At 39.8% G+C, this 14,627-nt stretch overlaps 1 protein-coding gene across 4 annotated transcripts in view; it reads right to left on the bottom strand.

The window, feature by feature from the left end:
• DPH6 (diphthamine biosynthesis 6) overlaps positions 1–14,627 on the bottom strand; it is a 352,580-nt gene that overhangs the window by 200,128 nt on the left and 137,825 nt on the right. For all 4 annotated transcript variants that reach the window (XM_067558060.1, XM_067558063.1, XM_067558064.1 and 1 more), the window contains exon 9: positions 1,032–1,182. In XM_067558060.1, the coding sequence (XP_067414161.1) occupies positions 1,032–1,182 (151 nt within the window). The remainder of the gene's footprint in view (positions 1–1,031; positions 1,183–14,627) is intronic.

Below are 14,627 nucleotides of genomic sequence, written 5' to 3'. Positions count from 1 at the left end.
AGATGAAGAATGAAATTCTGGCTGTACTGAAGTCGATGCTAGTTTTACCACTGATGTCAATGGGGCTAAGATTTCACCCAAAGTCTTGTCTCAGAGCTGTAGTCTAAGGGCCTGAATCTGCAGTCTCCTGCATGTATAGTACCACTGCCTTTATTCTAGTGAATGCAACTCCTTGCAGAATTAACTGTTTGCAGGAACTGGCTCTAATTCAGATAAATAATTCAGAGCATTATAATTCAAATGCCAGGAGGCATGGACATGTCATCAAGGAGGAGTTCAACATTGGTAGGCTATACTGCCCATTAACACTAATGAGAATTACATGTATGAATTCACCCATGCATATATCCAAGTCAGTAGCCTCCAGATATAACAATCCTGAAGTCACTTCTGAGCACAGGAAGCTGCATGGACACCAAATGAAATTGTGAAAGTAGTCTGACTGAAAAGAAAGTTGTAATATTACCACATTCGCATTCTAACCACAAAAGAAAATACTTTAGGGATCTTTTTGTACACTGAAAATTGGGGCAGAGCAGGCTGTTAAGTTATGTTTTTAAAAGATGCAGGACTAGAAAGGAGTGTGTGTTGTCATTTTTCCCCCCTTTTTCTTCCTTTTTCTCCAATCCAATTAATTAAAGGCTAAATTACAAAATGGATTAAATGACATGGAAAAAGATGGTGCTGTGAAAAGTTGGTGTTTTCTCTTATAAAAAATTGACAGGGCTATCCTTTCAAGAAGCAGCATCAGTTCTGGAATCTCAAACACTTAACTATAAATACTATATGTGATTACCCAAGATGATCTCCTTGGTACTGCATGACATTTTGAGAGAAAATGCAAAGAGACAAAAAGTTTCTCGTTATTTGCATTACCCCAGAAACATTTTTTTTCAGACTGTCTGGATAGCAAAAAAGATATAAATATTCACCCAACAGGATTTTTTTAGAATGTTTAGCATTATGTTCAACAACAGCATATGAAATAAATATAACCCCCTCTCCTAATGATGGAGGTATACAAAACTCACTGTATTGCAGAGAATTATGTTCCAATGATTTCCAGATGATAGGAGGGGTTTTCTGTGGTCCATCTTCCTCAGATGCAGGTGGCATATTATACTCACTACAGCTTACCTCACAAGAACAGCTAGTGATCATAAACTTGTCTGAGGATTCCACCTGATTGAAACAAATATTCTGACATAAGGAAGCAAATATTGTGCTATGCTGTGGTGAACTCTTGTGTTCTAACCTAAAAAAAGCCTTAAGATTTTTATAATAAGGAATATTAGAAGTAAAGGGAAATTTAATCTTAGGACAAATAATGGAGCATCAGAAACTGGATTCATCATTATCTGCAAAATAACACAATACTATATGATATTGTTGATGTGAAACATGGAATCATAACACAGATTTAGAAGTGTAAAACAACAACAGATGTAGGAACTGAGCATATTCAAGGTAACAGAGACAAGACAATACTGTAATAAATAAAAGCTATAACACCATTATGCAGTACAGATATACTTTACAAGAAATGAGGGATTAATATATTCCAAGGCTAGGGGGGCACGGGCCGGCCTTTGATGATGTGGTGGGGGGGGGGGCGCACAAGAGTGGGAGCAGCCGCCCCCATCTTCCTATGCCCCCCGCCCATCATGAAGGGTCAGCCCAGTACCCTGCACTTACTTGCCACTCCAGCCCCGCAGCGGCTCAGATGGGGTGGCCTATTCCCCCAGTCGGCGGGGGAGGGGCGCACGCCGGGCCAGTCTTCATGATGCACAGGGAGCGGGGGGCCATAGAACTTCCCCAAATTAATTCCCAGAGCTTATTTTTTGGAAAAATTTAGATTTAAAAATTGCCAGTGATGGACAATCCACCACAACCTTTGGTAAACTGTTCCAATGGTTAATCACTCTCACTGTTAAAAATGTATGCCTTATTTCCAGTCTGAATTTCACCAGCTTCTATTTCCAGCTACTGAATTGTATGATATCTTAGAATCATAGAAGATTAGGGTTGGGAGGGACCTCAGGAGGTCATCTAGTCCAACCCCCTGCTCAAAGCAGAACCAACCCCAACTATATCATCCCAGCCAGGACTTTGTCAAGCTGCACCTTAAAAACCTCTAAGAATGGAGATTCCACCACCTCCCTAGGTAACCCATTCCAGTGCTTCACCACCCTCCTAGTGAAAAACGTTTTTCTAATATCCAACCTAGACCTCCCCCACTGCAACTTGAGACCATTGCTCGTTTTGTCATCTACCACCACTGAGAACAGCCTACCTCCATCCTCTTTGGAACACTCTTTCAGGTAGTTAAAGGCTGCTATGAAATTCCCCCTCATTCTTCCCTTCTGCAGACTAAACAAGCCTAGTTCCCTCAGCCTCTCCTCATAAGTCATGTGCTCTAGCCCCCTAATCATTTTTGATGCCCTCTGCTGGACTCTCTCCAATTTGTCCACATCCTTTCTGCAGTGGGGGCCCAAAACTGGACAAAATACTTCAAATGTGGCCTCAGCAGTGTGAAATAGAGAGGACTAATCACTTCCTCAATCTCCTGGCAATGTTCCTACTAATGCAACCCAATATGCTATTAGCCTTCTTGGCAATTAGGGCACACCGTTGACTCATATCCAGCTCCTTGTCCACTGTAACTCCTACGTCCTTTTCTGCAGAACTGCTGCCTAGCCAATCAGTCCCCAGTCTGTAGCAGTGCATGGGATTCTTCAGTCCTAAAAGCAGAACTCTGCACTTGTCCTTGTTGAACCTCATCAGATTTTTTTTGGCTCAATCCTCCAATTTGTCTAGGTCGCTCTGTATCCTATCACTACCCTCCAGGGTATCTACCACTTCCCCCAGTTCAGTGTCATCTGCAAATTTCCAGAGGGTGAAATCCACCCCATCCTCCAGATCATTAATGAAGATATTGAATAAAACCACCCCAGCACTGATTCCTGGGGCATTCTGCTTGTTACCAACTACCAACTAGACATTGAGCCATTGATCACTATCTGTTGAGCCTGATGATCTAGCCAGCATTCTATCCATCTAATACTCCATTCATCTAACCCATACTTCTTTAACTTGCTGATAAGAGTACTGTGGGAAAATGTATCAAAAAGCTTTGCTAAAGTCAAGGTATATAACATCTTCTGCTTTCCCCACATCCACAGAGCCAGTCATTTCATCATAGAAGGCAATCAAGTTGCTCAGGCATGACTTGCCCTTGGTGAATCTATGCTGACTGTTCCTGATCACCTTTCTCTCTTCTAAGTGCCTCAAAATGGATTCCTTGAGGACTTTCTCCATGATTTTCCAGGGACTGAGGTGAGGCTGACTAGTCTATAGTTCCCCGGATCCTCCTCCTTCCCTTTTTAAAAATGGGCACTATATTTGTCTTTTTCCAATCATCCGGAACCTCCCCCAATCACAAGTTTTCAAAGATATTGGCCAATGGCTCTGCAATCACATCAGCCAATTCCCTCAGCACCTTCGGATGCATTGCATCTGGCTCCATGGACTTGTGCATATCCAGCCTTTCTAAATAGTTCTGAACCTGTTCTTTCAGCACTGATTCTCTGTGAACACAGAGGCAAAAAAAGCATTGAGTACTTTAGCTTTTTCCATATCATCTGTCATTAGGTTGAGGAGGCCACTGGTAAATATCTATTCCCCACGTAGATACTTTTAGACTGTAATCAAGCCACCCCTTAAATCTTCTATTAAGCTAAGCAGTTTTAGCTCCTTAAGTTTATCACTGTAAGGCATGTTTTCTAATCTTTTAATCATTCTCAAAGCTCTTCTCTGAAACTTCTCCAACATCCTTCTTGAACTGTGCACAGAAGAACTGGACACAGTATTCCAGCAGCAGTTCACACCAGTGTCAAATGCAGAAGAAAAATAACCTCTATACTCCTACCCATTTATGCATCCAGGGACTGCATTAGTACTTTTGGCCATAGCATCACTCTGGGAGCTCACATTTAGCTGATTTTCCACACACACCTCCAAAATCTTTTTCAGGGTCTCTTCTTCCCAGGGTAGCGTCACCAATCTTGTAAGTATGGCCTACATACTTTGTTTCTTGATGAATACATTTACATTTAACCATATTAAAAAACATATTGTTTGCTTGCATCCAGTTAATCAAGCGATTCAGATTGCTCTGTATTTGTGACCTGTCCTCTTCATTATTTACCACTCCCCCATTTTTGTATTATCTGCAAACTTATTCAGTCATGATTTTGTGTTTTCTTCCAGATTATTGATTAAAAATGTTAAAAAGCACAGGGCCAAGATCAGATTCCTGCAGGACTCCTTTAGAAACACATTCACTCCAAGTTCATTCTCTATTTACAATTGTGTTTTGAGACTTATCATTAACCAGCTTTTAATCCATTTAATGTGTGCCATGTTATTTTACGTCATTCTGGTTTTTAAATCAAAATGTCATACAGCACAAAATCAAATACCCAAATAAGTCTGAGTACATTACATCAACACCATTACCTTTATCAACCAAACTTGTAATCTCATCAAAAAAAGATATCATGTTAGTTTGAAAGAACCTATTTTCCATGAACCCATGTTGATTGGCATTAATTATATTACCCTCCTTTAATTCTTTATTAATCAAGTCCCTTATTGGCCACTCCAGCATCTTGCCCAGGATCAGTGTCAGGCTGACAGGCTTATAATTGCCCGGATCATTCTGTTTACCCTTTTAAAATATTCGCACAACATTAGCTTTCTTCCAGTTTTCTGGGACTTCCCCCAACCATCAAAGACTTATTAGCAAATCAACATTAATGGTACAGCAAGCTCCTCAGCCATCTCTTTTAAAACTCTTGAATGTAAGTTACCCAGACCTGCTGATTTTAAAATGTCTAACTTTAGCAGCTGCTGTTTAATATTCTCCTGAGATACTTCTCGTAGGGAAAGGAGAGTGATGTTATTCAAAGGTAGGAGGGAAAATAGTATGAAAGAGAGAATTCGATAGTTATGTCTGACATAAAATATTTGAGACTGAGATCTAGGAAAGTATAACAGGAAAGTTAAAAAACATATTTAGCATTACTGTTCAAGTGACTGACTGTTGACTTAAAAAAAATGAACGCATGGTACACAGTACACACAGTCATCCTAAAAATACGCATTGGACTGAATTAGTGAGTCCACAAGCATCATCAATATCTATTAAAATCCACAACAGTTGGATTAGACCCATAGAGAACAGTATCTTCCAGAATGTATAAACTAAGTGTCTGTCTACACAGCAATTAAAAACCCACCACTGGCTCATGCCAGCTGACTCAGGCTCACAGGGCTCAGGTCAATGGGCTTCTTAATTGTGGTGCTCCAGCTCAAACCCGAACGTCTACACCACAATTAAATAGTGTTCAACCATTTGTGTCATATATTATTTTTTGGCTCCAGTGAGTTACTGGAAAGAATGGATAGATTCTTAATTTCGTTGAAGAGAAAATCGGAAAGTGAAACAGGAGAAAAAGTTGATAAGAACGTAACTGTGGATATTAATGAAACGAACAAACAAAAGTTTTAGTTACACGAGTCGCTCTGTAACATTACATCATTAAGGAGAAGCAAGCAATGTGTTAATTTACTAGTTGATGTGGCTCTCACGTTGAAGGTTTTTTGCCAAAGTGGTCCATGCTTTCAAGATAGTGAAGATCACTGCCTTAGCCTGAGCCCCACGAACCCAAGTCAATTGGTATGGGCCAGCCACAGGCTTTTAATTGCATTGTAGACATTCCCTAAGGGTAAATTCTTTTCTTGTGTTGCTCAGTATACTAGGAATGAAAAAAAAAACCAAGGTGCCTACTCCCATACTTAGACATAACTAGCGCTCTCTTGAACATTGTGAAGAACACCCTAACGAATGTATCTGTAAGTAGTCCTTAGATCCGAGGAGGTATAATTAGTTGGTTTAGGGTCATGGCCAGGCCGCAAAGCCCCTACATACTTTCTGTGTTCAACAGCAGATACTGGGTGTGGAGAAAGAGTTTGCATGATTCTCATTTTTCGCATTCTGTGCTGTGTTTTTATCAGGCCCTCCTGAGACATCCCGCTCTGCATGGCATGGTGACTCCTGGAGATATGGCTTGTCTAATACTGCTCCTCTCCATCTAAACACACCATTGCTGACCTAGGGTAGAACTTTGCCCATAGTCTTTGACTGAATATTACTATAAGCATTACCTCCATATGCTATTAATTCATTTGCTGCTCAATGGCCCATAATTTTAAATGATTTTTTCCTACAGTGTGCAACTTATGCAACTATGTACATTATTGCATCTTTATTACACACTAAATCTACAAAATGAGGTTAAAGCAGAATAAAGCAAGATAAAAAAAGAATACAAAAAACAATATGAACAATTCTGCAGTCTTCTAGCATGAATTAGAACCTGGTGAAAATATCCTGTAAGCATGCAGACAAATTGCACACTATGTATTGAAATACATATATCAAACTACATATAATCAAATTTACATTGTACAGTGAAGCACTCAAAACTTGTAAATGTCAGAATAAAGGTTATTGGTCTAACCTTAAATTGGCCCCTCTGTGCGTCTTACCTTTGAAAATCAGGCCCCTTCAAGCTGTTTCAAGTTCGGCATCCAAAAAACACCAAAAGTCACTAGTCACTTTTGAATATTTAGGCTATCATAACTAACATAACTAATTTTCTTTTTGTATTTTTCCTCTCTCTTCAAAAAATCGCTCCAAACACCTATGATATAATTCATTCCAGTACTAAAGTGCTCTCTTTAAGTTATGGGGCTGATCCCGTGCAACAGCCCTGCCCCTCCGCCCCACACAAAGTGGCTTGGGTCAAAAGTCTGCATTGAGAACTCAACGTTTACATAAATGTCTGACTTCACTGGGGTGTAAAAGGATCCAGTTAAAGTGAAAGCAGTGTTTGGAAATTCTCAGGAAAGGCTACATTACAAAAAGGTCATTACCTAGGAGAGGAATCTTAGCCCTGCTGCCTCTAAAAAGGCTCAAGAGAAATTTAGCAAGAACTGTAAACAATACAACTATGTTCTAAGAGGGGCTGATGCTCTTTGATTGGATCTTGTTTTATTCATTCCTCCTAGGAAGCTGTGAAAGACAGGGCAATAGTTTATTTTATGTGAGCCAACTGTACATTAAAACAAGTCAACTGAATGTAACATAATAGTGGAAAGATGAAGGCTGAAACTGAGCATACGCAACATATGCACTCCAAACATTACAACATACTACCATCCAACAACATCCATATCATTCTCCATTAATTGAATGAATTCTACCATTTCTGTGGGTAGTTCTGTTTTGCTGTTGCCAACAGGGCTGCATGAGAGCCACAACCTCTCAAGCACGTCTAGAAACAAAGTGGTAGAATTCTCAGACAGCATGTAAGTAATTCTGAAACTAATTGCCCTCCATGAGTAACCACAACGGAAACTGATGCTCCAAGAGCTGCCCCTTTTCATATATGTCTATAAACTGTGCAATGCAACCAAGTAGAAAAGGTATTACTTTTCCTGTTAGCATGTAATTAGTTTTGAATTAATTTACAGTTGCTTTCTCTGGTTAATTTTAAGATGGTATGTATCATGAAACAAACATTTAGCATTGCAACAACAGTGAATACAGGCTAAATAGACTCAGTGTTGCCATAAAATTAGCCAGTGTTGAACAGTGGCTTGATGGTCTGGTCGTGCCCCTTCCTTCCACCTCATCTATAAGCATGTGCACAACCATCATAATACCAGTGCCAATATCATGGTGTTGCTCTTGGTTTTGTCCCCAAAACAGCTTGCCACAATATTTTCTTTTCCTTCTCCTCCAAAATATCTGCTAAAAAAGAACACAATCCTCTATTAATATGAGGTTTTGTGACCCATCATCACTATGAATATATAATCAGAAAGGAACAAATTTCCCCTTTCCAGTGACATAATCCCTTTGTTTCTAGCCTATACAGATCATAAACTAGCAAATTTAAGGTCACTGCCTTATAGGTAGAAAGCTCTTTTAGGTGATTATGAGAGGTTTGTTATAATTTTCCTCTGTTTCCAAATCCTGCATGGTTGAATTTGTTATTCTAAGGCATTTTACAAGTGAAGGGATATAAAAAGAGTTCCAGCTGTATTTTTAATAACTCTCTACAGCATACACTTTTAAGTAAATCGCTAAACATCCTTTCTGTAAAATAAGCATCATGCACACAATACATGATGGCATGGTGTAGTATGAAGATTATATGAGCATTTCCTCAGAATCCCTTGCAGAATTCTCGTGACTCTAATAACAAGCATCCCAAATTCATGTCAAATGAAACCTTTGGAACACCCACCGTCTTTTTTCTCTTCTAAATATATTAATGTCAATAAGGCTATATGTATGTGTGTGCATGCACGCATGTGTCTATATTGTAGTCCTATCAACAGATATGGATATACTGCATATAAATACATATATTTACTCAAACACCTGTTCGTCGACATTCCTTTTGGAAATAACTGTCAAGCTGTAGGAATTGTCTGATGTCACTGATGTAAATGCACAAAGGAGTACACAAACAGCTATGCAGTCCTGTTGATTTCAAGGTTTAGGATAAATGGCAATGCTTCTTTCAAGACAGAATCCTGGATTACTCCAACAATGTAGGTAATCAATCAGTATCAACACCAGCACAGGTGCAGGCTTCAGCAGATGCATTAGGTGTGGAACCTGGCACTAGCTTAGGCAATGGGCTCAATGTCAGCATCAGCAGAGCTGCCAGATCCTGTTTTCAGAGCTAGTGCAAACACTGCCCTGCCATTACTGCCTACAAAATAACTAATCTGCCTAAGAGGTTGAAACATGAAACAGAGGATGAAGAGACTGTCCTACAGGGACTGGCAATCTACAAATGATCTTCACTTCTGCATTTGTCCATTTAAAAAACTCCAGGAAAAAGATTATAGGATCTTTGTTACCACAAAACAACATCCATACCAAGCAACATACTTTTTTTCTATTAATTGCTTTGTCTCTCCCCTTCTCTACCCCCTCTATGGTATGATATGAGTCTAATTTTGGCTCATAGGCATTTGCTTCACTGAACTCACATGAGTCGTCACACTGACACAGGGCACCAATAAAGTTATATTAATATAGTCAGTATTTATAAGGCCAAAAGAGACCAGTGTGAACATATAGTCTGACCTCCTGTATAATACAGACCATAGGACTTCCCAGAATTAAATTCCTGTTTGAACTACAACGTACCTTTCAGAAAAAACATCCAAACTTGATTTTAAAATTTAGTGATGAAGAATCCATTTCAACCCTTGATAAGTTGTTCCAATGGTTTAGCACATGCATAAGTGTTCCAAAGTCAAGCACATGCATACATATTTTTAAGTAAGGACTTTAGTTTGTCAGCAGGGACTGATATGTCTAAGGCTTCACACACATCCATAGCACTATATGAAAGTACAACAGTAACTGCCAGACTCTTACGGCTGGTCTACACTAGAGACTTTTGTCAACACAAGCCCACTTTTGTCGACAAAACTGTGGTGTACACATTCAAATGCTCCTCCCACCGATATAACTCCCTTGCTATGCTGACATAATAAAACCACCTCACTGAGCCCTGAACTTGACAAGAATGACAGTTGGACCCTGGTCCAGGTTGGGAGCAGAGCGACAAGCCCCAGCTCACAGCGGGACAAGAAGCCGTGGGTGGTCTCCCCAGTATTCCAGCTGGGAGCGGGGAGGAAAGCAGCTCTGGGCGGCTTCTCCACCCGCTCACCACCAGGAGCCAGGGCAGCCTTGTCAAGCAGGTCTCTCAGCTCCCCACACTGCCTCTCTTAAGTCGGTGGAAGTGCTCCTGGTGAGGATGTGCATTGCTGACCCAAGAAGGATAGTGTGGACAGGTACCACCGCAGTAATCACCCTCGTATAGGTCGCCTTACCTTTCTATTGTAGACATGGCCTAGTGTTTGTCCTGTTAAGGAACTTAACTTCTCCATCACATAAGCTGGCATGGAAGCTTGTTGCTACAAAAATCTAAAAATGACAGATCTCCTACTGAGTAGCAATCAGAACAGAATAGGGTAGAGAACTCATCAAACATAAGGAAAGATTATGCTAATCTCTTTGTTCAGTGCTTTCTAACTTAATCATATTTCTTGTTAAGACAAACATTGAAGGGGGCCAAATGCACCTTCTCTCAGTTTTTCAAGCACTGGATAGAGACATGAGGTAGAAATTATTCTGGAAGATCAGGTTTTTTTGTTTTGTTTTTGTTTAATAAAATGCCTTTAAAGGACAGAAAAAGAACTATTCCTTTTCTTGGAGAAATAGAGCAATTTTGGGATGGAATAAAGTAGAGAGAATATTGCGACGTTGGCAGGCCAGATGCCAACTCTTGCCCAGGCTGCAGGCACTAGCTAAGAACTGACAATCTTGTAGCTCGAGACCAGACAGGTTACCTGTATGTTAGTTTTGTTCAAAATCGGCATTAGCAGTTTGAGAATGTATTTAGTGTTTAGACTCTATGATAAAAAGTTCCAGAGGGGTAGCCGTGTTAGTCTGTATACAGCAAAAACAATGAGAGTCCTGTAGCACCTTAAAGACTAACAAAAGCTTCATCAGATGCATGGCAGATGCAAGTTATGTTTCTTATCCTTGGATGTATATATATATATATACACCTCCTATCTGTGATTTCCATTTCATGCATCTGACGAAGTGAGTTGCAGCCCACGAAAGCTGATGTCTGCAGGAATTTGTTAGTCTTTAAGGTGCTACAGGACTCTCATTGTTTGGACTCTATGAAATGCTTGTAAATTGCTGCATGCATTAATATCACTTTTAACATCTGTATTCCATGCTGTAAGAAAATATGTAAGTTTTGCTTTATAATTTTGAAAATGTTTGCTCTGAATTTATGAATGCAGGCCCTTATGAACTTATCAACCCCTTCCCTCCCATCCAGAAGGACTATCAAAATCAGATGGGCCATCGCAATACAAGGATTGGTTAATGGCCCTAACACACCTGTGAAATGCTACGTGCCCATCCTGTGGGTTTGGAAGCTGAATAAAGGAAATAAAACAAAATCACAGGAAAACGTTCCATCTCTTTGGCTGTTTGAACTCTGAAGGGCCAGAGAGACTCTAAAATGAAGCCAGAGATCCCCAGAGGCTGCCCTGAAAGATACTTTGAGTTGACAGATCACTACAACTCTGTCACTCTTCGGCTTTAGAGAGTAACTCATTTGTGTGTATATGTTTGCTTGCCTGTAAATGACTCTCCTATTCCTTTTTCCCTAGTTAATAAACCTTGAGATAATTTATTACAGGATTGGCTACAGATGTTGTCTTTGGTGTAAGATATAGGGTATCAACGTATCTGGGCGTAAGTGACTGGTCTCCTGAGAATGGCAGAAACCTGAATGTGGTGTAATTTTTGGTGTAAGTAACTATTTATCACTAAGTCCAATTTGTCTAGATGGCAAGATAGACTAGAAAGTCTAAGGTGACTGTCTGTGACTCCTATTATAGTGATCCAAGAGATCATATTTGTTACTGGCTTTGTGAAATCTAATTATACAACACACCACCAGCTTGGGGTGTCTGCCCGGTTTTTGACAGTTGGCGCTAAGGTATGCATTCACGGTTGTGAGCCACTACAGAGAGCATGACAGAGATAATACTTAATGTGGTAACTGAGCTCTTAAGATAAAACAGCGTACATTGAAAAGAACTTCCACTTCATTTGTAAAAAAGGTTTTGAAACCATACCTACAGCCAGAGTTAGTTATGCTTTTATGATATGGAGAGAGAACTCAGGTAATAGTAATGGGGGATTTGATCATTAGAATCATAGATAGCTGGGTTTGTGATGACAGGGAGAACCTCTTGGTGATTTGCTGCCAGGTATGAAAGTTGCAGATCTCTCGAGACATCTAAACAGACTTCTGTAGTGCTGGAGAGGAGCCGGTGATCATATTACATGTAGATGGCAATGACATAGTAAAGGATAGGAGAGAGGTCCTGCAGGCCAAATTTCGGCTAGTAGGTAAGAAATTGAATGGTAGCATTCTCTGAACTGCTTCCAGTTCCACACGCAGGGCCAGACAGACAGGCAGAACTGCAGGGTCTCAATGTGTGGATGAGACAATGGTGTAGAGAGGAGCGGTTTACATTGATTAGGAACTGGGGAACCTTTTGGGAAAGGGGAGCCTATACAGGAAGGATGGGCTCCACCACAGCCAAAATGGAACTGGATTGCTGGCACGTAAAATTAAAAAGATCGTAGAGCAATTTTTAAACTAAGGGCTGAGGAGAAGCAGATAGATGTGGAGGACCATATCGTTTAAACAGAGCCATCCCTTGGGAGGATCTATTAATGGAGATTCTCTATATCCTAGTAAGGAGGAGAGGATGGAAGATGATAAAAATATGGGTAAGATCTGATAACAAATAGCCAAATGAAAAGAGTCCCATTCAATTATATCACAGAACGGCAGCTAAAATGTGAAAAATTTTAAGTGCTCATTTACAAATGCTAGAAGTCTAAATACTAAGATGGATGAACTTGAGTGCCTCGTATTTAATGAGTTATTGATATAATAGACATCACAGAAACTTGGGGGAATGAGGATAATCAATGGGACACAATAATACCAGAGTACAAAATATATCGGAAGGACAGAATAGATCACACTGGTGAGGGAGTAGCGCTATATGTGAAAGAAAGTGTAGAGTCAAATGAAGTAAAAATCTTAAATGAACCAAATTGTACCATAGATTCAATGTTGATAAATGCAAAGTAATGCACGTTGGAAAACATAATCTCAACTATACATATAAAATGATGGGGTCTAAATTAGCTAAATTTTAGCTAACACTGAAGAAAGAGATCTTGGAGTCATTGTGGATAGTTCTCTGAAAATGAGAAGTGTCAGTCAAAAAAGCTAATAGAATGTTGCGTATCATTAGGAAAGGAATAGATAAGAAGACAGAAAATATCATATTGCCTGTATATAAATCCATGGTACGCCCACATCTTGAATACTGCGTGCATATCTGATTGCCATCTCAAAAAAGATATTGGAATAAAAGAATTGGAAAAGGTACAGAAAAGGGCAACAAAAATGAGTAGGGGTATGGAACAGCTTCCATACGTGGACAGATTAATAAGATTGGGCCTTTTCAGCTTGGAAAAGAGATGACTAAAGGAAGATATTATAGAGGTCTATAGAATCATGACCGGTGTGGAGAAACTAAAAAAGGAAGTGTTATTTACTCCTTCCCATAACACAAGAACTAGGAGTCACCAAATTAAATTAATAGGCAGCAGGTTTAAAAAAACAAAAGAAAAGTATTTCTTCATACAACAAACAGTAAACCTGTGGAACTCTTCGCCAGAGGATGTTGTGAAGGCCAAGACTATAACAGGGTTCAAAAAAGAACTAGATAAGTTCATGGAGAACAGGTCCATCAATGGCAATTAGCCAGGATGGGCAGGGATGCAAAACCATGCTCAGAAGTGTCCCTAGCCTCTGTTTGCTAGAAGCTGGGAATGGATGACAAGGGATGGATCTCTTGATGATTACCTGTTCTGTTCATTCTCTCTGAAGCACCTGGCATTGGCCACTGTCAGAAGACAGGATAGTGGGCTAGATGGACCACTGGTCTGACCCAATTTGGCCCTTCTTATATTCTTAGATGTGCCGAGGGAAAGGACATGAGATTCAGAAGTGGCAGATTCTCCAGATGGAGGGCCAAATGGATAGTAAGAACACAACACTCCATGAGTGTGGATTGGGTTTTCCTGTTTTCCCACTCCCCAGCATATGCCATTCAGAGTCTGAATCCAAGATGAAGAAGTTTTATGGATTAGGAGATGTTTTTAAAGCACAGTGTACAAATAAATGCAAAGCTCTTTGAGCATTTTCAAAGTAGTATTGAAAATGAGAAGCAAGATCAAATGGAGATTAGCAGAAAATTTCATGCTCTAAGAAGCTGGACAGAAAGGGTTTGTTTTAGATGTAGTTAAATAAAATATAACATTCAGGATTGTACTTTTTTAGTACATAAGGCACAGCAATATTTCCCAAACACATTTTCTAGCATTTACAAATATTTAAAGTCATCCTCAAATTGACTTGCTAGAAAGATTTGCTCGCCTTTTATAGAGGCATAAAAGTATTAGAAATTATTTGCATTTCTATAGCACCTTTCCACTGAGGGATTTCAAAGAATTTTATAAACAATTAAGTGAGCTTCACATCATGACTTTGGCTAGGTGAGTAATTTACAGAGGTGGATTGGATGGTTTACAGGCCAGCATGCTACCTTACAAGCAAAAAACACAGTAGACATGCCCCCATTTTCTGTCACAGGCTGGCAAAAAACCACCACCCACCTTTCTTCTTTCTACTGTCCACTACAGGAAGAAAACCACACTGGGATACATCCACATTAAGGAATAGGAGATAGTGCTGAGAGTTGTGCTGTTGGGACTGTGGGAACAAAACATTCATTTTCCAATCTTTTGTTCCAGATCAGCACAAGTGATGACTTCAGTCTTAAAATCCGAATAT

This window comes from Emydura macquarii, unplaced genomic scaffold (assembly GCF_026122565.2).
Source record: "Emydura macquarii macquarii isolate MOO-44397 ecotype Brisbane River unplaced genomic scaffold, CSIRO-AGI_Emac_v2 contig_1876, whole genome shotgun sequence".
In the NCBI taxonomy this organism is placed as follows: domain Eukaryota; kingdom Metazoa; phylum Chordata; order Testudines; family Chelidae; genus Emydura; species Emydura macquarii.
This window is presented reverse-complemented; position numbering and strand designations above follow the sequence as displayed.